This window comes from Poromitra crassiceps, assembly GCF_964638095.1.
Source record: "Poromitra crassiceps genome assembly, chromosome: 25".
NCBI classification, from domain to species: Eukaryota; Metazoa; Chordata; class Actinopteri; order Beryciformes; family Melamphaidae; genus Poromitra; species Poromitra crassiceps.
In genome coordinates, this window is record NC_139649.1 from 2442798 (window position 1) to 2467377 (window position 24580).

The 24580-nt window shown below is 46.1% G+C and overlaps 2 protein-coding genes across 2 annotated transcripts in view; both read right to left on the reverse strand.

The window, feature by feature from the left end:
* Nucleotides 1-7027, reverse strand: part of stab1 (stabilin 1) — a 118758-nt gene extending 111731 nt beyond the window's left edge. The window contains exons 1-2 of the mRNA XM_083660983.1: nt 6760-7027; nt 4750-4883 (exon numbers count right to left, since the gene is read on the reverse strand). Of these exons, the coding sequence (XP_083517109.1) occupies nt 4750-4883; nt 6760-6816 (191 nt within the window). The 5' untranslated portion in view covers nt 6817-7027. The remainder of the gene's footprint in view (nt 1-4749; nt 4884-6759) is intronic.
* A 9453-nt stretch (nt 7028-16480) lies between these two features.
* nisch (nischarin) overlaps nt 16481-24580 on the reverse strand; it is a gene marked incomplete at its 5' end in the record, with an annotated part of 49424 nt that continues 41324 nt past the window's right edge. The window contains 10 exons of the mRNA XM_083660984.1: nt 16481-16844; nt 18423-18577; nt 19276-19436; nt 20643-20807; nt 21370-21489; nt 21712-21862; nt 22007-22139; nt 22665-22764; nt 23606-23790; nt 23968-24551. Of these exons, the coding sequence (XP_083517110.1) occupies nt 16523-16844; nt 18423-18577; nt 19276-19436; nt 20643-20807; nt 21370-21489; nt 21712-21862; nt 22007-22139; nt 22665-22764; nt 23606-23790; nt 23968-24551 (2076 nt within the window). The 3' untranslated portion in view covers nt 16481-16522. The remainder of the gene's footprint in view (nt 16845-18422; nt 18578-19275; nt 19437-20642; nt 20808-21369; nt 21490-21711; nt 21863-22006; nt 22140-22664; nt 22765-23605; nt 23791-23967; nt 24552-24580) is intronic.

Here is a 24580-nt window from a genome sequence, read left to right on the forward strand (position 1 = left end):
TGAAATGTCCTCCACAGTGCACACAAAGAACATTTCAGCTTGCATTGAGAGTTCTATTGAAGTGAATGGGCAGGCATGGGAAGTCTGTCCCACTATAAACCATTAGCTGTGTCGTTTCACTTCATTGAAAACGTTTCCACCTGATTAAAGAAAAGACATTATGTGATGTTGACTGATGTTTTTATGTATTACATCAAATATTACATGTTTTCTTTAATCAGGTGGAAGCATTTTTCAATCAAAGGTGAAAAGACATATATTATGGTTTATAGAGGGACTGACTTACCCTGTATACAATTTAACGTTAGCTCCGGTTAGCCGCCGTAATCTTAGCCGGTTGTTTTTTGAGCCACCAACCGACACAAAACCTGGACGTTTCATTTTGGGTAAAACATGAGGGGGTTTTATATGGATTATGCCAGCTCTGGGAGTATGAAGTGCTTTGAATGCGGGGATGTTTGGTCACAACAAGCGGTTTGCTGCTTGCCGAGCGGGGAGGCTACACCGCTGCCTGAGGTAACGTTCAGCTAACAGTCCACTGTCTAATGTGTCCAACCAGTCGTCCGTATTCAGCAATGTTCGTTCTGCACCATCGGCTTAACAGACATCAAGCAATTGCGGTACTTCTCCCGCATTATAAATTACAAATCTGCAGGACAAAAATATGCGCAAGTCATGCAATCCTGCGCCAGATTTTAAGCCCTGCAGAGGAGAGGCTAGTGATGGGGGTTCTACAGAGGCGTAGCTTGTGATCAGGCAAGGCAGGCAACTGCTTGGGGCCCCAGTGCGTTAGGGCCCCCTGAGGGCTGACAAACTTCACTCCACAGCAGAGACCACGAACCCCTCTCCATTAAACAACCAATGGACAATTTGCAATGACAGTGAAACCTCCCTAAAGGGGGTCCATGTCATCCCCTGGCCTGGACAATTTTGAATGACATGAATTCACTTTCGCTTTCAATTCCAGAGAAGGTATGTCATGGAAAATTATTGATCAAATGCTTATTGATTGATTAGTTATTGGCTATGGCAATTCCATGCTGTATTTAGTGAACTGTGTTTTTCATCAATGCAGAGGATTGCTGTTCTGTGAGAACAAGTCTTTTGTTTTGGGAAGTGTCTAGAGAACATGTGAGTTTCTGTGAGAACCTGTGTCTTGTTGTGACTATAGACTGGATTTGTTATGTATTCTAGTGAACATCAGATTAACTATGGACGTCATGGAGAAGTACTGAGTTGGAGAGAATGAACTGCCCTCCAAGCTGGAGGGCGGGTACCTGAGTTTCAGTATATGATGTGAAGTAAACAATAATTCGGGGCTCTTGTATCGTCAAATGTTGATGAGAGGAGACCTCCGTGCACGGAGAGATGATTGTGGAAATAAAGAAAACCTCCTATGAACATTTAAAACGGATATTTCATTATTGATGAATCAGCAGGACATTGCAGTGGATTTATGTCACTCATTCCCATCAAACTTGCATGATTCACGTATTCTCTTGAATTTAAAGTGAATGAAGGAAATGAAGAAATTATCTGAAAGTCAAAACGAAAGAGAAAAAAGAGGATGTGGAAAAAATAAGTGGAGCAGATACTGATTAGGCAGATAACTGAATGCTGTTATTTCAGTATAGCCTATGGGGAGATCAATTCAGCTAGCAATGGTGTCACGTTTTGTTTTTAGTTAACCTGGCTAAGCTAATAGTTAAGCTATGATTGCTATGAAAGCAAGGCACACAATTAGCACCAGTCACCACTCACCAGCCAAATGCTGGTCAAATATAAATCTGCAAGTGGCTGGTAGACAACGGCGTAGGTTTGATTTGAACATTGGTACGGACACTGGGCCTCCCCGAGGCGTTTTGCATTCATGATAGATTTGTGACGGCCACTTCATGTCATCTAGAGCCTTAATTTATGGATAGTAATGTTATCCATGGACCCCACACTGTGACCAGCCAGTCACAAGTTTTTCCATATCCTCTTTTTTCTCTTTCGTTTTGACTTTCAGATAATCACTTTTGGGGAGCGGTCATGACCTGGTCATGATCTGATGAAACTTCAGTACACCCAGAACAGGGCGGCGTGCCTTGCTCTCCGCTGCTCTGTTAGGAGCAGCGTGGAGTGGATGCATGCTGCACTGTCCTGGTTGAGAGTAGAACAGAGGCTGACATGCAGTATTGTAATTTTTTTATTCAACATTGTTAAAACTGGTAAACCACATTGTATAAGGAAAGAGCTAAAAACCATAGACACCAGACACAACTACTCAACCAGACACGCCTCAAGCACTAAATTCATTTTACCTCTACCTAGAACCAATGCACTAAAAATAACTGTGATGTATAGGGCTGTTAAATATTGGAATTCTTTGCCTGGCAATATTACTATGATTAGTAACAAATATAATTTCAAGAAGAAGTTAAAAAAAGCAACTTTGAATAAGGACATTAATTTCAGTTTTTTTGTTAATTAGTTAGTTATTTTTGTTTGTGTTGTATTTTGTAGTTGGAGCATATTTTTGTTGTAAACTGAAGTTGTTTGTTCAAGCTGTTTGTAACTGTTCCAATGTCTTTATGTTGTCTTTTTATATTATGTGTTGGACCCCAGGAAGAGTAGTCCTACACCTTGGTGTGGACTAATGGGGATCCTTAATAAACATAAACATGACGTCCATATTTTATAGTCTATGGTTCTAAGAGAAAACTACATCTTCATACAAGTTACTAGTTCAGAAAGTGGTAGAATAACACAAGCCAAGCCCAGTCCTGATATGTAAAGTATCTAACACAGCATGTGCGATACGCATCAAGTCATCTAGCTCCACCCAGCTTCCTTCTATAGGACAAATCAGCGTGACGTCACTTGCCACCCAGAAATGCAGAACCCTGCGGCAGTTAATAGTATGAGTTGTGCCAAACAAACGTTAATATCTCAAAAACTATACATCACATCGCTTATATTTTGACATTCTGAGTGAGAGCAGAATTAGCTCAAGAGTTTGATGTGTAATATATGCATATCGTGTTAAAGTTGTGTGAACTGTCGCAGTTTTTAAAATGTAAACAGAGTCAAGCCGGCTAGAGCAGACACTCACGCCTCGCGTCACTTGGGCTCCATAGGGTTCCATTGCCGTTGCCACCCAGTGACACGGTTTGTTTACCAAAATGCTGCTCGGCTGATCCCTCGTATTGAAGCTACAGAAGTGAAATGCAGAAGGCTGCTGGTTCAAAGCCCAGAGAGGATGGGAACACCCACTGCTCTTCTTTTACCTTATTCCTGTGGCGGCTATTTTGAATTGATATCATCATCATATTATCATATATTGGAAAATGACCCAGAATTCTGACACATTTTATGACTAATGTTACTTCATATACGTTTCATCAGTGACAGACCGCAGGAACAACTGTGACTGCTCGTATTTATCAGGTAAATTATTTAGCTAAATTACGAGCTAGTTTGCAAAAAGTTAGCTACGCTAGTTTCTAGTAGCTAATATATTGAATGTGAACCTGCTTTACACTCTAACCTGCGTTTGGTGGTTTCCATATCAACATTAGCTGCAGTTAGCAGTGTCCATGGTAACATGACCTGCAGTTGGCCGCCCCCCTGTTAACATGGTAGTTACCTGCAGTTGGCGGTGCCCATGTTAACATGGTAGTTACCTGCAGTTGGTGGTGCCCATGTTAACATGGTAGTTACCTGCAGTTGGCAGTGCCCATGTTAACATGGTAGTTACCTGCAGTTGGCGGTCCCCATGTTAACATGGTAGTTACCTGCAGTTGGCGGTGCCCATGTTAACATGGTAGTTACCTGCAGTTGGCGGTGCCCATGTTAACATGGTAGTTACCTGCAGTTGGCAGTGCCCATGTTAACATGGTAGTTACCTGCAGTTGGCGGTGCCCATATGTTAACATGGTAGTTACCTGCAGTTGGCGGTGCCCATGTTAACATGGTAGTTACCTGCAGTTGGCTGTCCCCATGTTAACATGGTAGTTACCTGCAGTTGGCGGTGCCCATATGTTAACATGGTAGTTACCTGCAGTTGGCGGTGCCCATGTTAACATGGTAGTTACCTGCAGTTGGCGGTGCCCATGTTAACATGGTAGTTACCTGCAGTTGGCAGTGCCCATGTTAACATGGTAGTTACCTGCAGTTGGCGGTGCCCATGTTAACATGGTAGTTACCTGCAGTTGGCAGTGCCCATGTTAACATGGTAGTTACCTGCAGTTGGCGGTGCCCATGTTAACATGGTAGTTACCTGCAGTTGGCAGTGCCCATGTTAACATGGTAGTTACCTGCAGTTGGCGGTGCCCATGTTAACATGGTAGTTACCTGCAGTTGGCGGTCCCCATGTTAACATGGTAGTTACCTGCAGTTGGCAGTGCCCATGTTAACATGGTAGTTACCTGCAGTTGGCAGTGCCCATGTTAACATGGTAGTTACCTGCAGTTGGCGGTGCCCATATGTTAACATGGTAGTTACCTGCAGTTGGCGGTGCCCATGTTAACATGGTAGTTACCTGCAGTTGGCAGTGCCCATGTTAACATGGTAGTTACCTGCAGTTGGCGGTGCCCATATGTTAACATGGTAGTTACCTGCAGTTGGCGGTGCCCATGTTAACATGGTAGTTACCTGCAGTTGGCGATGTCCATGTTAACATGGTAGTTACCTGCAGTTGGCGGTGCCCATGTTAACATGGTAGTTACCTGCAGTTGGCGGTGCCCATGTTAACATGGTAGTTACCTGCAGTTGGCGGTGCCCATGCCCGTGCTGGTCTTGGTAAAGCCAGAGGGGCAGTTGACGCGGGGGGAGGCGGCGCAGGAGGTGCAGAACGTCTGGAGGGTCAGGGTATGTGGCTCATCACAGCGTCCAGAGTCCTGACAGCACAGACCAGAGAGCACATCAACACAGAGTCCTGACAGCACAAACCTGGTCTCTACTAAGGATGAACTAGAAGAACAGCTAACCTATCCAGTGACTGCATGCACATGTCCCTGTTCTTTGTTTTTTCCTTAGATTATTTTTTGGGCATTTTTGCCTTTATTTAGACAGGACAGTAGGCAGACAGGAAAGGTGGGGAGAGAGAGAGAGAGGGGATGACATGCGGCAAAGGACCTCGGGTCGGATTCGAACCCGCGTCGGCCACGCAAGGGACCGCGCCTCCGTGGTACGCGTGCTACCAGGTCAGCCACCAGGACACACGTCCCTGTTCAATTTATAATCAGGCTCATTGATTTGCATCGTGGTAATTGCTGTGGAATGTCACAGTTGGACTGTGGATTGATAACGGGGTCATTGCCTGCAGCAGGTGTGGGCGCTTGTCTTCCAAAATGTGCGTAAGCAAGGGTCAGAAATTTGTGTCAATTATTGCCGTAAGTGGTCTCGTTTACTTTATAACTGGTGCATTCTCATTTTTTTACATCACTACTTTTGTGTAAAATACCTTTGCACACAGAGATTGGATCGAGTAGACAGTCATTGGACAAGTTAGTCATAGTTTTAGTAGGGATTTTACACACACCCATATTGATCGAGAGACCACATCACCACAGAGTCTTGAGTCTGTGGTGATGGACTTGAGGTCCTGTCTGACCTGAGTGACAACAGCTGGAATACAGTGTGAGACGGTCTACCAGAGCCTTTACTTTGCCAGTATAGACAGTAAGAGCATGAAGAGTTATTCTGAGATTTCTTGGGGGCATTTTTGCCCTTGCCTCTGGCTAAACTCCTACACTGGCAGGACCTCAGTCAAACTTTACAACGTTTGTTTTCATTGTCAATTAGAAAATGGTCAGGGGGCCACTCTGCACCCTATCGCGGGCCGCATCTGGCCCCCGGGCCGCAAGTTGAGTATCACTGCTCTACACACTGCAACAGGTTCTGAAAAGCCCAGGATATCCTCTACACAAACTGCAACAGGTCCTGAAAAGCCCAGGATATCCTCTACACACTGCAACAGGTTCAGCATGACAGCATATATGGTTCTTGAAAAGACCAGAGTCATGTCCCCTGCAGAGGACAACAATGAAATGAAAAGGATATACGTAAATGTGAATCGGGAGTTATTCTCTGGGGCCAGTTGCATAAAAATAGACCAAAAATGTGGCTTAAGTATGACGGAAAAGGATGGTTTCTCTAGGGAAGCTTAAGGTTACAGTTGAACTTGTTGCCGTCCACTACTTTGTGATTATTGCAGATCTCTAATGGGCTGTTTCTGCCTGTAAAGACTCAAAAAACAAAGATTTCCATACAAGATGGCAACTTGTATGAAATAGCTGCAGTATTTAAACTTACCACCCTGACAGTTAGGTGGTTATGTTGTTGCTACTTCAAAATAAATCAGTCTTCATATCAATGCATATTAGACTAGTCCAGTGATTCTCAACTTTTTCGTACCCAAATCTGAGGATATTTTGTATTATTGGATATGATTTTGTCCAGAATTCCATGACTGTCTTTCTTACAGCAATTTGCAGGTAGAGAGAAACTATGATCCAGTCATTTTTCTACATTCTCTAACTGTGTTTACCTAAATTAAGTCAGTTGACTAATTCATCATCAGTTTGCTGGGGACCTCAAGGACCCCTGGTGATCCCCAGACCCCATGTTGAGAACCACTGGGCTAGTCTAACCTGACAATGTAAGAGGCTTAGACTAGAACTAACTTTGTGCATCTGTCCCCTGGTCTGGTACCAACTGTTATTCAACCAGGTGAGGGAGCAGGATTTGGAGGTAAAGGTGGAGGTGTGGTACCTGTTGCTGCAGAGAGGTGTGCAGGCAGAGCAGCAGCAGCAGCAGCAGAGGCAGCATGGCTGCAGCCAGAGGAGACGTGAAGATCCGATGGTCTGTCAGTCTGTGTGTCGGTCAGTCAGTCTGTGTGTCGGTCAGTCAGTCTGTGGGTCAGGTGAATCTCCTCTCTTTTCCAGAGATAAACCAAAGCAGCGACTCGGCGGCTTCTCCCACTATCAGCAACAAGCCCAGACAGTCAGGAGAAAGAACGTCTCTCTGCAGGAGCAGTGTGTCCTCCCTCACATCCAGGCAAGAACAACTCAAAGTATCTCAAAGTATCTAAAGCAGGAGAAACTGTGCTTCACATTGCAGTCTGGTCTCCCGCGCCCACAGCTCGTCTGAGGGCTGAAGACGAAGTGGAAACCCTGTGTGCTGTTCAGAAAAAGCAGAGATCCTTCTTTTCTGGGAACTAACTAACTAATAACTAAGTAACTAATAACTAAGTGATCATCCAGCTAATGCCTGCCCTCTGCCAGCTGAGCACAGTGAAGCCAAGCCGCTGCTCTGATGTCGGAAGAGGAAAGAGGCAAAAAAAGATTCTGAGAGAGTGGAACCTCCCTCCCAGAGACAATCTATCTCCTCCTCCAGTCTGACTTCAACGCACAACCTTTACAACACTTCTAATCTCCTCGAGTGTTTTACCAACTCATGTCTGGTGTTTTCACATGTTGTGTAGTACTATAGTATAGTACTATTCATATCAGTAGTACTATAGTATAGTACTATTAATACCATTATTACTATAGTATAGTACTATTCATATCATTATTACTATAGTATAGTACTATTCATATCATTATTACTTGTAGTACTATAGTATAGTACTATTCATATCAGTAGTACTATAGTATAGTACTATTCATATCATTATTACGTGTAGTAATATTAGTAGTTGTAGTAATACTCTAGTAGAGATTCAAGATTCAAAACGTTAATTGCCACTCGGGTTGTGCGAGTAGCCGACACTTGTATGAAATTCTTTTGCTTGGAGGCTCCATTACAGAAAGAGCACAAAGTGTGTATATAGGGCACATAGGGAAATATCATAAGAAAAAAAAGAAGCAATAAGTATATCAATCTTAAAACACTGTATAATTCACTGTATAAAAACAAAACTATAACAAGTGATTATAGAAGGTGCAGTTGCAATCTAGGTAAAGGTATGTAGCAGCAATGTGCAAATAGCAGTGCTAATAACAGTTACATATACAGTATGAATTTTACTAAGAATATTGTATTCAGTCAAAATATTACACTCTGGACGGATCCTTCTGTAGTAGTACTAGTAGTACGGTAATAGTAACAGCAATAGCAGGAAAGGTAGTAGTGATACATTATATTGTAATTTGTTGGGGGTCGTTTTAATGTATATATTTCTTGCAAAATAACTATGTAAAATTGTTTTTGAAAAGTTTATTACAGAAATAAAACAGAGACAGCACAGAAAATGCCAACCTGCTGTTAAAGGAAAAATAATTACACATATAGAAGATCTACATATTCTATATAGATACAAGAAAATATAACTAGGCTATAATAATACCAGAGAAAGTGTGTGTGTGTGTGTGTGTGTGTGTGTAAGAAAACCTCTCTCTCTTCCTGGCAGGAAGGTTGGGCGGATTTCCCCTTCCGCTTGTCCCGGCCGGGTGGTGCGATGTGATTGGATGGATCTCCTCGTCAGCTGACCACCTCTCTCAGGAAGAGCTGGAGTGGGAATGTGGAGTTTCCTTCCTGTGAGGGAGCGGGGGAAGGTAGTCGGGGTTCAAACCCACGGCACTGGGCACACACTGTGATGTGCCAAGGTCAGACAAGGTCACACTGCAACGAGGCAGAACAATAGCAAGAAAAAGCCTGGGAGACAGAGACATACCTGCCAGTGCCAACATTTGGCTGTGAAAAACACAGATTTTCTGTGGTATCGGCAAATGCACCCTCCCCAAATCAGGTCCGTCATGTGATGTACTGTATATATAACCTATATCTTCTGGTCCTGCCAAATGGTTTGAATGAAACCTGCAGTGGAACACAAAGTAATCTAAAAAGGGATGGGGAGAACATCAAATCAAAATCATTGCGTTGCCTAAAGACTACATAACCCCGGGAACCCCGGGAGCGGGAGCGGGATGGGGCGGGAGTGAAAAACCACTCCCGTGTCACCCTCTAGTCCCCAGCACAGTAGTAGTAGTAGTTAAGTATCGTAATGTAATCTAGTAAAATGTGTAGTATGTGTATGATGTGTGTAGATATATGATCTAGTATAGGACTGTGATAATGCTATGTAAAGAAAGCCCTTTGAAACACGCTTGTGATAAGAGGTAATAAACTTAACTGAACTTTTATGTTTTCGTTTTTTTGTTGGGGAAAAAATAGTTTGACATCCGACTGAGACGCCTGACAGGAGGCTTCTGAAGGATGCTGCTGATAAGAGTCAATACTGCTGAGTAACGGTTCAAACACACGCACACGCACGCACACGCACACGCACACACGCACGCACGCACACACACACGCACACACGTACGCACACACGTACACACACACACACACACACACACTTTCCCTCTCTGCTGACGAAGAGAAAACATGAATCAGAGATAGGCAGAGAGAGAGATAAAGAGATAGTGTACAGAGAGAGAGAGGGGGGAACAGAGCCAGAGGTCACGGATGTCTCTCGCCCCGTGTCCTAGTGACCACCCAGACCTCAATAAACCCGTCCAATCAGCATTTTGGGCCGGATCCGTGTGATTGGCCGAGCATACGGGAAACAGCGGGCTAGAGAAGAGGAAACGAGGGATTGGTCACATGATCCCTCCTCGGGCTTATTACAGAACATGTTTTTTTCAGATTCAACAGAACATCTGACGTTCACGCGTTCATCCAAAACACCCACAGCACCAGGAACCTCCATGGATCTATAAAAGAATGGATAGGCTATAGAAAATGGCCGCCTATTCCTTTGAACGTAAACTGCTCACCAGCGCATGAAACATTTTAAAGGGGTTTTTCTTCGGTGATGTGCAGCCCAAGGTCATGTGACATGCCTGCGTTCATGAGTGAGCCCAGGCCCAGAGCTATAGTGGCCAGAGCCATAGAAACAGAGATGGAACTCCAAAGATTCCACACCCACCACCGCTCAGCGGCCATGTTGGAGGTCCTCCGCTCTGAACAGAGCTGCAGCTGCAGTACCTGAAGATACCCCTCTGAACAGAGCTGCAGCTGCAGTACCTGAAGATACCCCTCTGAACAGAGCTGCAGCTGCAGTACCTGAAGATACCCCTCTGAACAGAGCTGCAGCTGCAGTACCTGAAGATACCCCTCTGAACAGAGCTGCAGCTGCAGTACCTGAAGATACCCCTCTGAACAGAGCTGCAGCTGCAGTACCTGAAGATACCCCTCTGAACAGAGCTGCAGCTGCAGTACCTGAAGATACCCCTCTGAACAGAGCTGCAGCTGCAGTACCTGAAGATACCCCTCTGAACAGAGCTGCAGCTGCAGTACCTGAAGATACCCCTCTGAACAGAGCTGCAGCTGCAGTACCTGAAGATACCCCTCTGAACAGAGCTGCAGCTGCAGTACCTGAAGATACCCCTCTGAACAGAGCTGCAGCTGCAGTACCTGAAGATACCCCTCTGAACAGAGCTGCAGCTGCAGTACCTGAAGATACCCCTCTGAACAGAGCTGCAGCTGCAGTACCTGAAGATACCCCTCTGAACAGAGCTGCAGCTGCAGTACCTGAAGATACCCCTCTGAACAGAGCTGCAGCTGCAGTACCTGAAGATACCCCTCGGCGACAGTTTTCGGAACTCGCCGACCGCCCATCCCCCCCATCGGTGAGAAGAAGCAACTCTGCTGAAAAGAATTGAAACAGTTTCACTCTGCAGCCTCGACTCGAGCAACATGGTTATTTTCATTTCACTGTGTTTGGTTTGGCTGAGACAGAGATGTCTGTCCCATACTCACTTTTATCATCTGGTCGAGAGAGCAGATCACTCCAGATTTAACTACATTGCACTGGCTCCTATAGTGTCCTTTACAATTGATTTTAAAGTTCTTACAAAGCTCTTAAAGCCCCCCCCAACTCACTGTTTCTACCTGTTTAACAGTCTGTGTTCTGTTTCAAAGACTCAGATGGACAAGATGGACCACAGACTTCCTGACTGACAGGAAGCATCATCTGAGGCTGGGAAAGCACATCACTGACTTCCGGTCCATCAGCACCGGTGCTGCCCAGGGCAGTGTCCTCTCTCCATACTTCTTCGGCCTGTAGACCAACAGCTGCACCTCCACTCACCAGTCCATCAAGCTCCTCAAGTTCGTGGATGACATCAGCCTCATAGGCCTCATCTCAGATGGAGATGGAGTCTGAATACAGGCAGGAGGTCGACCATCTGGCCACTTGGTGCAGTCAAAACAACCTGGTGCTAAAAGCTCAAAACAGTGTTAATTTAGTTGACGAAAAAGACTAAAATTAAATCTAAAATAGCTGCTAAAATGAAAACTGATGGGAGAGTCTAGGCTAGAGCTACCAAACTGGTAAGAATCTGGTTATTAGACAAGTAAAAGTGTTAAGAGTTAAATGTTGCTTTATGAATTTCAACACTTGACACAACCTGTCAACCTTGAGTCCAATTTACAATGTCTGTATTAGCCTAAATAAATTAGTTTAAAGACAGAAATCATTTTGACTAGAAGTAATGACTAAAAGTTGACTAAAATGTAATGACTTTTCATTGACTAAAACTAGACTAAAATATCAAGGATAGAAAAGACTAAAATGTGACTAAAACTAATAAGCGTTTTTTGTCCTCCGCCCCGCGTCTCTCTGCGTTCATTCCAATGCTATGCCTCGGGCCCGGCACCACAGGGGGGCTTGCCATCTTTCAAAGGTTGTAGCAGGCTCATTTGTAAAGCTAGTGTGAAGATCCTAGACTCATATGAAACTAGCAGCTATATCATGCTAGCTTGTCGGGAAGGGGGTGCAATAACCCTCCAAAGTATGTATATATTAATATAATATATAATATAATAATATTAACCTATGGATTCCCAGATTATCATCCTGATCCACTGAACACGGAGTTCTGATCTTTTGATGACACGTCACATCTTCACACACTAACCAAGCCCGGAGCTGACATTCTTTCCTATTGGTCGGCTGACCCCGCTGGAACCCGCAGAGGGCCAATCAGAGGTCAGGTGGCCGATTCTGCTGAGCACACGCTTCCTGTATCTCTGTCCGTTGACAGAGGACAGACAGGAAGTGGCAGTGCTGAAGCGCTGAGTCAGCAGCGCGGCCGACAGCCTCGCTGCCTTCTGACCGTGTTTTTGAGGTTTTTCTGTCTACTGTCTCCTCTGGATGGCTCAGTCACATTAGAGGCCGAGCCTATTCGTCAATCATCACTAACCAGATCACAGTTATAATTCAACATGTTCGGGGTCAAGCCAATGTGGGAATAATCTATAAAATACAAACATACAAACAAATAATACAGAACAAATAATACAGAAATGATTATTTGTCCTTGATAGAACGGACGGACCGACGTGAGGTCACAGTGACCTTGAACAAACCACGAAAATCGAATCAGCTCATCCTCGAGTCCAAGTGGACGTGATGTACGTACGTAAGTGTCAACACTTCTCAACTGTGCTGTGTTAAACCTGTTCAATATCAAAAGAACTTCACATTTTTTATTCTCGCACAAAACAGAAATGATTCGGGCACTTTTAAAGATCCATGTTTACGTCTATTTTCAAAAAGTTGATATTTCCACCCTTCAAATTCACACACTTTCAAGGAGCCATGGGAATCCTGTTATTTGTTTGCCTGTCTTTACTAGGATTTAGTCTTACTTTTAAAGGGGAAATTCTTAGAAAACGCCCTCACTCAAGTTTTCTTAGAATGTCACCAGTTGTCTTGAGTCTTAGTAGTAAGAAGCTGTGTGGATAACATGGCCCCGCCCCCCGGCTGCTCTGAGGGAGGAAGCCGTGCGACGGCGCGGAGACCGCGGCGGCGGCTCAGCTCAGTCTGCTGACGAGTCAAACGAACACACGACACGACACGAACACACGACACGACACGCGCACACACACACACACACACGACACGACACGACACGCACACTTTAGGGAAATACAAGCTTCCTCAGAATGCGTTGCCGTCGGTAGCCTGGTAAACCAGCCCGTCATGTGAACTCACATTTCATTTGGTTCTGCGTGACGGTCTGGCCCCAAAGCCAGTGGGGGGGTTTAGCAGAAGCGGAAGAGCCAATCAGCGACTGCGCTGTGATTGACCGCGCAAGTTGGCCAATCAGGAACGCCACTAGCAGGGTTTCCGTTGTCCCATAATTGCAGGACATTGGCCTTTAAAATTAATCAAAAACCTGTAAATTAAAATCTGCAGGACACCGTGTCCTGTAAATGATCTCCCGAGTCCCGATGCTATTAATTATTGTAACCCCGGGTCACCTGTCACTTTATAGTTTGGTAACACTATAGTTGCTGTACTGCTCGTCTTTAGCTGCTTCTGATTGATCAGTTTAGAGAGGTACATCACGTTTCTCTAAAATGCTATTGACTAATGGGGCAGCTGGGCGGGACTGAGTGTTGGGATTTTGACAGTGCAGTGAGGTTTGTGTTTGCTGCTGTGCACTGGGGCACTGATATAGACGTATACTGTGGCTAATGCTGCTAATGCTGTGTCTGTTTCTGTTATGCATGACTACTACCACTCACCTTGGTCTCTAGTGATTGGTTAGGGAAGACAAAGCCCGCCCCCTCATAGAAATCCTCTGAAGTGAATGCAATCTCAGACTAGAAGAGGAAATGAGTTGACGATTCAGTCTGAATATCAGGCGAGTAATTCCACTTGTGAATGTTTTTACATTCAAAGTGTATTTATTTCATCTGCTCCACGATGTAGAAAGAGATGGGCGGAGTGTGTGTGATGATGTCACCCATTGGTTTCTGGACTCACATTTTGAAGCCTCTAGCTGTGTTTTGGCCGCTGCCATCTTGGTTTTCCCGCAGCTCGCGTGACGAAACCAGGTGTTTCCCACAGAGCTGCAGCTCCGCCTGCTATTGGTCCATAATCTGGCAAGCTGTGACATCACTGTGTTATAAAAAAGTTGTTATGAAAGGTGAAATTAGCTATACAGACCAAAACCGTTTTTTTTTAACCAGGCTGTAAACATGTTTATTTCGACGGGCATTTTAACATGGGGTGAATGGAGATTGACTCACTCTTGCAGCCAGCCTCAAGTGGCCATTGGAGGAACTGCAGTTTTTGCTGCAGTTCAGCGGGCGGGGCAAACAGTGCTCTGTGCAGCAGTGGAGCAAACGGGCATTGCACTAGTAATAATACTGTAGACCAAACCGCTAAAGCTTCCATTTCGACTGTTTAATCCAGTGGCATTCCCCTTAACACAACAGCATGTAAACAACCATATCCCATTGGTCAATAATGTTGTATGAAAAACTTAAAATACAATAACATAAAACACAAATATAAAAAAAATAATACTCATGGATAATAGCGATATATGACGTTTGATAGTTCATGGTGGAAATATCATCTGGATTTCCACAATTAGTACAAAATTATCTTCAAGATGGAGAACCATCCCTCTGTCCAAAAGCATCATAATATTAATATAATATTAATAAACAACATCTGCATCCAAACAGTCCAATAATACTGCAGTCAGAGAGCAGCTGTGTGTGTGTGTGTGTGTGTGTGTGTGTGTGTGTGTGTGTGTGTGTGTGTGAAGGTGACGAGCTTTGATGCATTTAAGAAGCGAAAGAATAGAAATAAATAGATCTCAGACTCCTGTGGACTGTCCGCAGCGCCCCCTGCTGTCGACCCACAGAAGACAAACAATCCAAAAATGTGTACCATGATCCACAAATTTCACTATCCACAATTTTGTGTGTGTGTGTGTAAAGTCATAGCCACAAAAATACATAAACACCAGGGTTTCCGTTATCTGGTAATTGCCGGTCTTTTACCGGTAGATTCACTTAAAGTCCACTTCATTTAAACAATTCCAGGTGATTGCCTTGTGTCCTTGTATCTGCGTCGCTACGGTAACGTGGCCACATTTTTGACATAACGTTGCAGCTGTCAGTCACAGACTAGGTAGTGCTACTAGGAAGTTAGCCACCGTTACACACTTTAGCGCTAACTGGATTACCATTTCTAAAAGTCAGAGGCGGCGGAGAATCTGCAGAAGCCAAGTAAGTTACACCACACTTCACGGTTACCTGTGGTAACATAAGGTGAACATTGCAGATGTTGCTTTGAAGAGCTGGCTGAAGTTTCTCCCAATGTTAATTATCCACATATCGCTATCATCCTACTTTCCCTTCACGTCTGCAGACAGCAGAGAGACGCACAAACTAAACCCGGGGTTTTTATTGCTGTCATTACTACAGCCTTGTACTGTATAACACAGTCCACCATCACTATTTTCTAATAATCCTAACGCAACACAAACAGTAATAGACAACGCTAACGCCTGCTAGCTTCAGATTAGCGCTGTTGTAACCTGTCCTGGACTGTCACAAAGTTAGATGACAAGCTCTATAAACACAGATCCTATTTGACCAGAATTTCTCCCATTTTTGCGGCGATGGAAACGTTGGTAAACATGTATTTTAATTTCACATAGAGGTTTTACAAATGTAAATCGTTTCCCGACAAATACAGGGGATCAAAGTGCGTGAATCAGCGTGACGTCAGGACACCGCAAATCCCCCGGAAGCGCAGCAGTTAACTAGTATGAGTTGTGCCAAACAAACGTTCATATCTCAAAAACTATACATGACATCGCTTATATTTTGATATTCTGAGTGAGAGCAGAAGTAGCTCAAGAGTCTGATGTATAATATATGCATGTCGTGTGAAAGTTGTGGGAATTGTAGCTGTTTTTAAAATGTAAACAACATAGCCGGGGCTAGAGTGAGACATTCAAGCTGGCTCCATAGGGTTCCATTGCCGTTTCCCCCCGGAAACGCGGTTTGTTTACCAAAATGCTGCTCGGCTGATCCCTCGTATAACTCCACACTTCTCTTTCCAGCCTGAAGAAGACGTGAGTTCAGTCAGCTCATGTGAGGGAGTGTCGCCACCTGCTGGTGTAGTAGCTAGTAACTGCACCTCAGATCTACAGATTCGTTTCTACAGATCTCTGTAGTACAAATTGGACAACATTTCATAAACAAATAGAAGGAAGTCACAAATGGCACATTGTCCCCAAAGTGACAGAAAGCAATCCACAAATGCGTAAATGTTTACAGAGTAAGTTATGTGTAATCAATCTCTCTGTATTTTTGTGGCTATGACTTGACACAACACAAATCAAGAAATACATGTTTGTGGAGAGTGAGATGTTTGTGGATCATGGAACATCTTTGTGGATTGTCTTCTGTGAGTTATAACTAATAAAGTCCAATAGAAACGTCCATACCTGCTGCCCAACAACAGACCTGTGTGCCTGTCTGTCTGTCTCCAACTCAGCCAATCGTCAGTAAATCCTCCAATCAGTACATGTGTCCATGTGATGTCACAGGTCCCCATCAACCCTCAGTTTAATCCTACTGGGGACACCGCATGACTATGTGGGCGGAGCCAACCCCCCCCCCCCCCCCCCCCCCCCCCCGCCACTCTGCAGGAAATGAGCCGGTGGGTTTAAACAGCCAATCAAGTGTTGAATTTGTGTCAATCAACTAATCAGCCGGTGAGCTCGACAGGGAGCTCCCGGCTGCAGAGCGCCTCCCACTGGCGAGCGAGGAGGGAGATGAGGCGCTCCCGGCTGTCGGCCCCGGGGACGAACACACACCACTGGACCTCGCCCTCCGCCCCGGCCCGGGCCGCCGCCTCTCTGGGCCCTGGGGCCTCTGTGGTGAAGTGGTCCATGGTGAGGTGGCAGAGCAGGTCCGGCCCGGGCAGCTCGTCGAACACCAGCGTCAGAGCCTGCGGGTACGTCTGGTACCCCAGCAACACCCGGTCCAGGTCTCGGATCCTCCGCGCCTCCCGCAGCTGGTACCGCTCCCTGAGCGGGGGGGGGGGGAAGGGGGGGGGGGGGGGGGGGGGGGGCGACAATATAATATAATATCTCAAGAAGTTTTTCCAGCATTATCTCTTACGTCTGTGTTTGTTTTAGACTGATTGGTGTGCCATGGGCTTAACCCTGACCCAACATCTTCAGTGGAGATGGCCTCAGCTGATGCAGATAAAGAGCCTACATGTACAAAAAGGACAAATATCTGCCTTTCACTCCTTTATTCCTGTTTATGTAAATTAATTTACATTTTAAATGACTGATGACGAGGGAAATAAAGTATTCAACTGTTTCCTACGGTTGGAGAAAAATCTCCTTTGCAAATGAAATAAAAAAAGTGAACTATTATCAAATTAATTTTTTTTTACCCGGCCAAGTGACTTTTGTGCCTGGTCAATTTGCCTCAAAAGGTTCATGTCGAGCCCTGAAACAGATCATGTCAATGGAGTGAGAGGAGAGGCTTTGTGGTGTCATGGCCTCCACCAGGTCAGCTCTTATCTCCACAGCAGCTAGCCACAACCTCTCCTTGTGTCTCTCAGCTGCTCTCTCAAGGTGCCATCTTATCTTCATGTTTCATTCAACACGGGAGGGAGGGACTCACATGAGAACATGCCTGGCATTTCACAACACACAGAGAGGGGGCGTGGCTTCAGGCCTGGCATTTCACAACACACAGAGAGGGGGCGTGGCTTCAGGCCTGGCATTTCACAACACACAGAGAGGGGGCGTGGCTTCAGGCCTGGCATTTCACAACACACAGAGAGGGGGCATGGCTTCAGGCCTGGCATTTCACAACACACAGAGAGGGGGCGTGGCTTCAGGCCTGGCATTTCACAACACAGAGAGGGGGCGTGGCTTCAGGCCTGGCATTTCACAACACACAGAGAGGGGGCGTGGCTTCCTTCACTGCTCAGCATGGCATTGCTCGCCTGTCTCGCTGGGTATTATGCTGTAGTAGTGGTTTGCTGACATCCAGTAGAGCTGAATATCATATTTAGTGCCTTGAACATGTATGGTTTCTTATTATGGATTATTATTTATGTATTAATATTATTTACCATGTATTATTATTTAATATTAATATTGTTATTATTTTTTAGCCAGAAGCAGCTAGCACGAGACCAGGGGTTTCCCACAGAGCTGCAGTGCCGCCTGCTATTGGTCTGTGATTGGAGAGCTGCAGGATCACTGGACAGGCAACCTGTCAATCACGCCCCAAACATCATCAGCTTTATTGTCTATTTGATTCTAAATGGGACCATGATTTACTAAATGAACATCAGGCTGTACTGAAGAAGATGTGAAACTAGAGATTGAGACCATAAACTCATTAGGAAAGTGTTTACTGATGTCATGAATCAACTGAGAAGTAGGGTCATTTTCCCATTGACTTCTATACAATCCGACTTCTTTTGCAGGCAGTGGAGTCGCCCCCTGCTGGCCATTAGAAAGAATGCAGGTTTAAGTCACATCCGCATTGGCTTCATTTTTCAGAACTGGAGATTGCCCCTTGGAGGAAAGCAGCATTAGTCATGTGACTTGGAGGGGCGGGACTTCTTGTCTCCTCACCTGGAGGGAGGTTCCTTGGCGAAGTCCGGCAGTGGATAACTCACGTAGTCCTCATCCAATAGGAACACATCGGTGCTGGTCAGGATCAGAGTCCTGGGCTGCAGCACCGGGGAGGGGGCGGAGCCTGGGCTGGTCAGACCGCTGGAGACCTGGACCTGGATGGTAGGAAGGAAGGAAGGAGGAAAGGAAGGTAGCAGAGGGCCAGAAGAAAGAATAATATTCTTTATTTTGTACTTTTCATAAAACACTTACAAATTGCTTTTCAAATCAAATGGAAAAATAAAAGCAAGGTAAGAATCATAAAAGTATGGAAACTCTGAAGTGGGGGGGGGAATCTAGTGATCCATTTTCTAAGTGTGATCGCGTCACGCGGTTCGCGGTCTTAAAGGGATACACACGCAAATGCTGCATCAGGTATCAATGGGTTAAGAACAGGTGAATGTCACATTTCGAACATGGGGAATGAGTATTACAACAATAGTTGAAATGAGCCTAGGCGATAGGGTAGTGCAGCGGTAGATTTCCTGCCTACCAAGACACGGGTCGCAGGTTCGAGCCCCCGTGTTGGTAGGCCTCAGTGGGCGTCCATACAGGCACACTTGGCCGTGTCTGTGGGTAGGAAGCCGAGCCCTTCATCTGCTCAGTGTAAGAGCTTCTCTGACTGAACCATGCTGGAGTTGGTCTTCTACCTCTCCCTCTTCTCTCTTGTGCCCATGCTCCATTCTTTCCCTGCACTCTCCTTCCGTTGAGATCAGACGTAGAACATGGATCACCTTACTTGTTTTTCTCACTATGAAAGCAGAGCACGAGTCAGAGGTCAGAGAGGGGTCAGAGGTCAGAGAGGGGTCAGTACCTGGAAGACGAGCAGGTAGAGCAGGATGTTGAAGGAGCGAGCAGACATGGCCGGAGTCTTCCTGTCTGCCACGATGAAGGTCAGGTCTCCCATCTCCTCCTCGCTGGGGTAAACAAACTTCACCCGGCCACTGTGCAGCAGCTCGTAGTTCTGCATCTTACCTGCAGGGGGAGACAGAGGCAGCACGACCACTCAGCACACACGTACGGAATCCCACTGAGGACCAACAGTTAGGGATGCACCAATTTATGGTGAATCTATGGTGAAGTGAACTGGGACGTGTGCACGTGTGTGTGTGTGTGCGCGTGTGCGTGTGTGTGTGTGTGTGCGTGTGTGCGTGTGTGTGTGCTGTGAACTGGATATATGAATGAAAAGAGGCTACTTTAGATAGGCTACTGTTGCAGCGAGAATGTTGGTGGATTTTCTCGTTACGCACAATGGCTCCTAGCGGCCTCAACGAGGAATTTGATTTAAAACCCTTTCTGTGATTTAAAACCCTTTTCTGTAATTTTGATTTCTTTTTCTTGTCATTATTTTGCTACTGTTTATCATTATGCTTTGTACCATTTTTCGTCTATTTGTGCACAATTGATTATTATTATCATACTCCTCCCTTTATTTCCAGAGCCAATGAGCTGGTAATTGGCTACAGCCTAATCACATGTGACACTGGCACAGCCTATATATACACCCCAGCTTCATTTGTCATCCATTTCTTGCCTGATGAAGACCTATACGGTCGAAACGTTGTTTTATTGAAAGGGTTGAAATAAACCTGGGAACATCAACCAGTGTGCGGACATTCCATCTTTTCATTCATATATCACACTTTTGTCCTGCACCTGGGCCTACTACGGTTTGGATGTGCGCACAGCCACTCCTTTTTTGTGCTGTGAACTGGGACATACCGCTGTGTGTGCCGGTGAACTGGGACATACTTGTGTGTGTGTGTGTGTGTGTGTGTGCTGTGAACTGGGACATACCTGTGTGTGTGTGTGTGTGTGTGTGTGCGTGCGTGCGTGCGTGTGTGTGTGTGTGTGTGTGCATGCTGTGAACTGGGACATACTGGCGTGTGAGTGTGTGTGTGTGTGTTTGTGTGCTGTGAACTGGGACATACCTGTGTGTGTGTGTGTGTGTGTGTGTGTGTGTGTGTGTGTGTGTGTGTGTGTGTGTGTGTGTGTGTGTGTGTGTGTGTGTGTGTGCATGCTGTGAACTGGGACATACCGCTGTGTGCTGGTGAACTGGGACATACTGGCGCGTGTGTGTGTGTGTGTGTGTGTGTGCTGTGAACTGGGACATACTGGTGTGTGTGTGTGTGTGTGTGTGTGTGTGTGCGTGTGTGTATGCGTGGTGAAGTGGGGACGTACCGGTGTGTGTGCTGGTGAACTGGGAGTAGAAGTCCTGCTCAGACGGCTCAGGAGCCGGGAGCTGCTGCTGCTGCAGACTGAGAGCCCACATCAACTCCTGCAGGAACACCCCTGTCCCATAACTGTCCCTACTGAGGCAGCACACCATCTGATCAGCTGAGCTACCTAGAGAGAGAGAGAGAGAGAGAGAGAGAGAGAGAGAGAGAGAGAGAGAGAGAGAGAGAGAGAGAGAGAGAGAGAGAGAGAGAGAGAGAGAGAGGGGGAGAGGGAGAGAGAGAGAGAGAGAGAGAGAGAGAGAGGGGGGGGGGGGGGAGAGAGAGAGAGAGGGGGAGAGAGAGAGAGAGAGAGAGAGAGAGGGGGAGAGAGAGAGAGAGAGTAGTACCTCTAGAGCAGAGGTTCTCAAATGTTTTTCAGCCAAGGACCCCTTACAAGATAGAAAATATACCGGGGACCCCCTCATTCTGATTTGTGATTTTGGGCTAAGCTTAATTGTTTCCACGGTAACGTGCTTGATTTTTAATTTGATAGGTTTGTTATTAGAATGTAATCCATGAACCATTTTAGATTTAAAGCATAAACTATTTTCGTTGAACTATGAAGATTTTGCAAAAAAAAATATATATTTTTTTTTTAATTACATTACATTTACATTACGTCATTTAGCAGACACTTTTGTTTTGTCCAAAGCGACTTACAATATCACAATTTGGAGGTACTGGTCACTGACCTACGACCCGGAAGTACTGGTCGAACAGTCCCACGTTGACGGACTGCAGCTCAGACAGTCTGATGGACAGACAGCAGCACAGACACACCTCTGGATCCCTGCTGTCCGTTATATCCCACACTGACAGACAGACAGAAACAGACAGACAGGTAGATAGAGAGCGAGACAGAGATTTAATTGAACAGAGTCTGGTTTCAACTGATTTTAGAACAGCTGAGAGTTTACTACTGTACTAGTGATGGTAGCAGTAGTAGCAGCAGTTGCAGTCGTTACTACAATAACTACTACTGTATGTGGTTAATGTAATAATCGTCTGCTGCTCTGACTGTGGCTTTGTCTTACGTGAGTGATGGCCAAGCGAGGAGGCGGAGTCTTCCAACAGGAAGTAGATGGCATCGGTGGAGAGCAGCAGACAGGAAGTGAGCTCAGCCTCGGGGGACGTGTAGAGAAGCACAGACAGCCACAAGACCTGTCTCACCTCCTCCACCTCTGTCTGACAGACAGACAGACACACTTGTAAGCCCCTCCCACACCTGCTTTCCGCTTTGCATCAACGTGTGAACAGACGAGTCCATATTTGAGAAATGTGTGTGTGTGTGTGTGTGTGTGTGTGTGTGTGTGTGTGTGTGTGTCCTACCAGTGCGATGTATCTGTGGAAGTAGTCCAGGAGCTGCTGTCCTGCGAGCCCAGCCAGGAGCTTGAGTCCTGGGGAGAGGCCGGGGGAGAGGTGGGGAGAGGGTTGGTTCTCCTCAGGCTGGAAGGAGGCAGGGCTGAGGAGGACCAGTGGTTTAGTTTGGTGTGTTGTTGTTCACTCACTCACTCACTCACTCACTCACTCACTCACTCACTCACTCACACACACTCACTCACTCACTCACTCACTCACACACTCACTCACTCACACACTCACTCACTCACTCACTCACACACTCACTCACACACACACACACACACACACACACACACACTCACTCACTCACTCGGCTTCATCTTCCTCTCATGTTGGACTGAGGGCAGGCTGGATGCTACAGTGACTCACTATCACCTCTTGAGGTTAGCTGGTTAGCATGCTAATTTGGGTAGAAATCTCTGCAACACAATACATACTGTAGACGTCTTTGACATAACGTCAAAACGGGTACTTCTCAACATTCTATTGATAAATTTACTTCATTTCAAATTTGGAAAACATTTCAAATCCTCGCAAAATCCTACACATTGCACCTTTAACAGTTCTACTTTTATCAACGCTTACTACAGCAATTAGTCGGAGCCATTTCAAAAGCCCGGTCTACCTGCTGGAGTTCTGTGGTGTCGTGTGGCTGGTACTGGAACTGGTGTTAGTACTGGTGCTGGTGCTGGTGCAACAGCACTGGTCTCTGGATCGGTACTGGACTAGGAACAGAAAAACAAGGAGAGGTCAAGCAGGATCATAATACCAGGGCCCGGTTTCACAAAGATATTTTAGACTGGTCTGTAATGTTAGACCAGTTTTAATTTTGCTCATAGATTAGTCTAATGCAAGTTACACCGTTTCACAAAAATAAATTTTAAGCCCAAAAAATTATACCCCTTAACCCCAGGCTAACACAGGCCTTGGCTTAGACCGATGTTAGCCTGGCGCAGCCCACCAAGTCAAGAGGGAGCGACAGAGGCTGACAGCAAAGAACACAGCTAACAAAGCCAATAAAGTCTGTATTGGTTGTTTTAGTGTCATCGGTCAGAAAAAAAAGTTTTACTTTGTGATGGTGGTTTTTGTATGCTAATGTTGAGCCAGTAGCTAGCTAGCTAGCTAGATAATGATTTTATGAAGGAAGTCAACATCTTTGATGCTCCTGTCAACGGCCGGATTAACACTGTTTACTGTCGCTGCATTTTTTTCTCACATATCTTTGTTTTTTACACTCTTAAATGAATTATCTAAGTAAAATGTCTTTGTAACTATTGAATTCTTCAAATAAACCTTTTCCACTAGAGAGTAAACAGAGCTGAGCAGGTGGATGCAGCTACTTGGTCAGCCATGTTTTCTACTTTCAAAAGAGTCTCAACTCATTCCCCGTCAATGGCATCTATGAACGTGATTTAAGATAATCTTCACAAATGAGGACCACTTTTATGATTTGAAGTGTTTTCTGAAAATCACACATTTAATCTTTGAAAATCATAAAAGTGGTGTACTGAGTATGTAAAAGTGGTGTACTGAGTGTATGTGGACTGAAGCGTATGGGCCCCTCACCTGGCGTGTGCTGACCCGGGCCGGGCTGGGCTGGGCTGGGCCAGGGCAGAGCCAGGCTCCTGGGCCCGTCCAGGCAGGCTCTCCTCTGCCTCAGCTCCCCCAGGAAGGAGCTCCTGTCCTGGGCCAGAGGGAACAGCAGCAGCAGGCGACGGCCACCCAGCAACAGCTCAGCCTTATGGCTCCACCTGACACAGGACATATTGTGTAGTCAATATCGTTCAGCCTACACTGAATATTGCTAGTCTTTAAAAAAAATTACGGTATGTGGCAAATCAATTCGCAATCGGTCATGAAAATCGAAATTGGATATTTTCACCAAATCGTTCAGCCCTAATCGGAACACAAACAGCCTCTCTCCCTACCTGTGGTGGTGTCCAGGCTGGGGACAGGGGCTACCAGAGGCTTCGCCCCCCAGCTGAAGAGCTGTCTGTGTGGGGTGGAGTGCCACCGAGCCCAGGGGCACCCGCACCAGCCTGGAGGAGCGGGAGGGGGAGGGCAGCCCTGTGAAGTTTGCTCTCAGCACCCAGAGGTGTCTGTGGGTGACGAAGAGCAGGCAGGGCGGGCTGAGCTGGTCCCGGGACAGCACGTCAGCCAGGAGGGGATTGGGAGCGGCGTCAGGGCAGGGGGGGAGGAGGTGGACGGGGTAGCCTCCCTGCACTCCCTGGCTCTCCTCCAGCTCCCACGAGCTGAGGAGCGAGCTGAGGAACAGCTGAGGGGAGCGAGGAGGCTCCAGTCCAGTCTGAGAGTCCGCTCCGGTCTGAGGCTCCACTCCAGTCTGAGACTCTGCTCTTGTCTGAGGCTCCAGTCCAGTCTGAGACTCCGCTCTTGTCTGAGGCTCCAGTCCTGTCTGAGAGTCCGCTCCGGTCTGAGGCTCCAGTCCAGTCTGAGAGTCCGCTCCGGTCTGAGGCTCCAGTCCAGTCTGAGAATCCGCTCCGGTCTGAGCAGGCTGGAAAACAAGATACATTACAATATAAA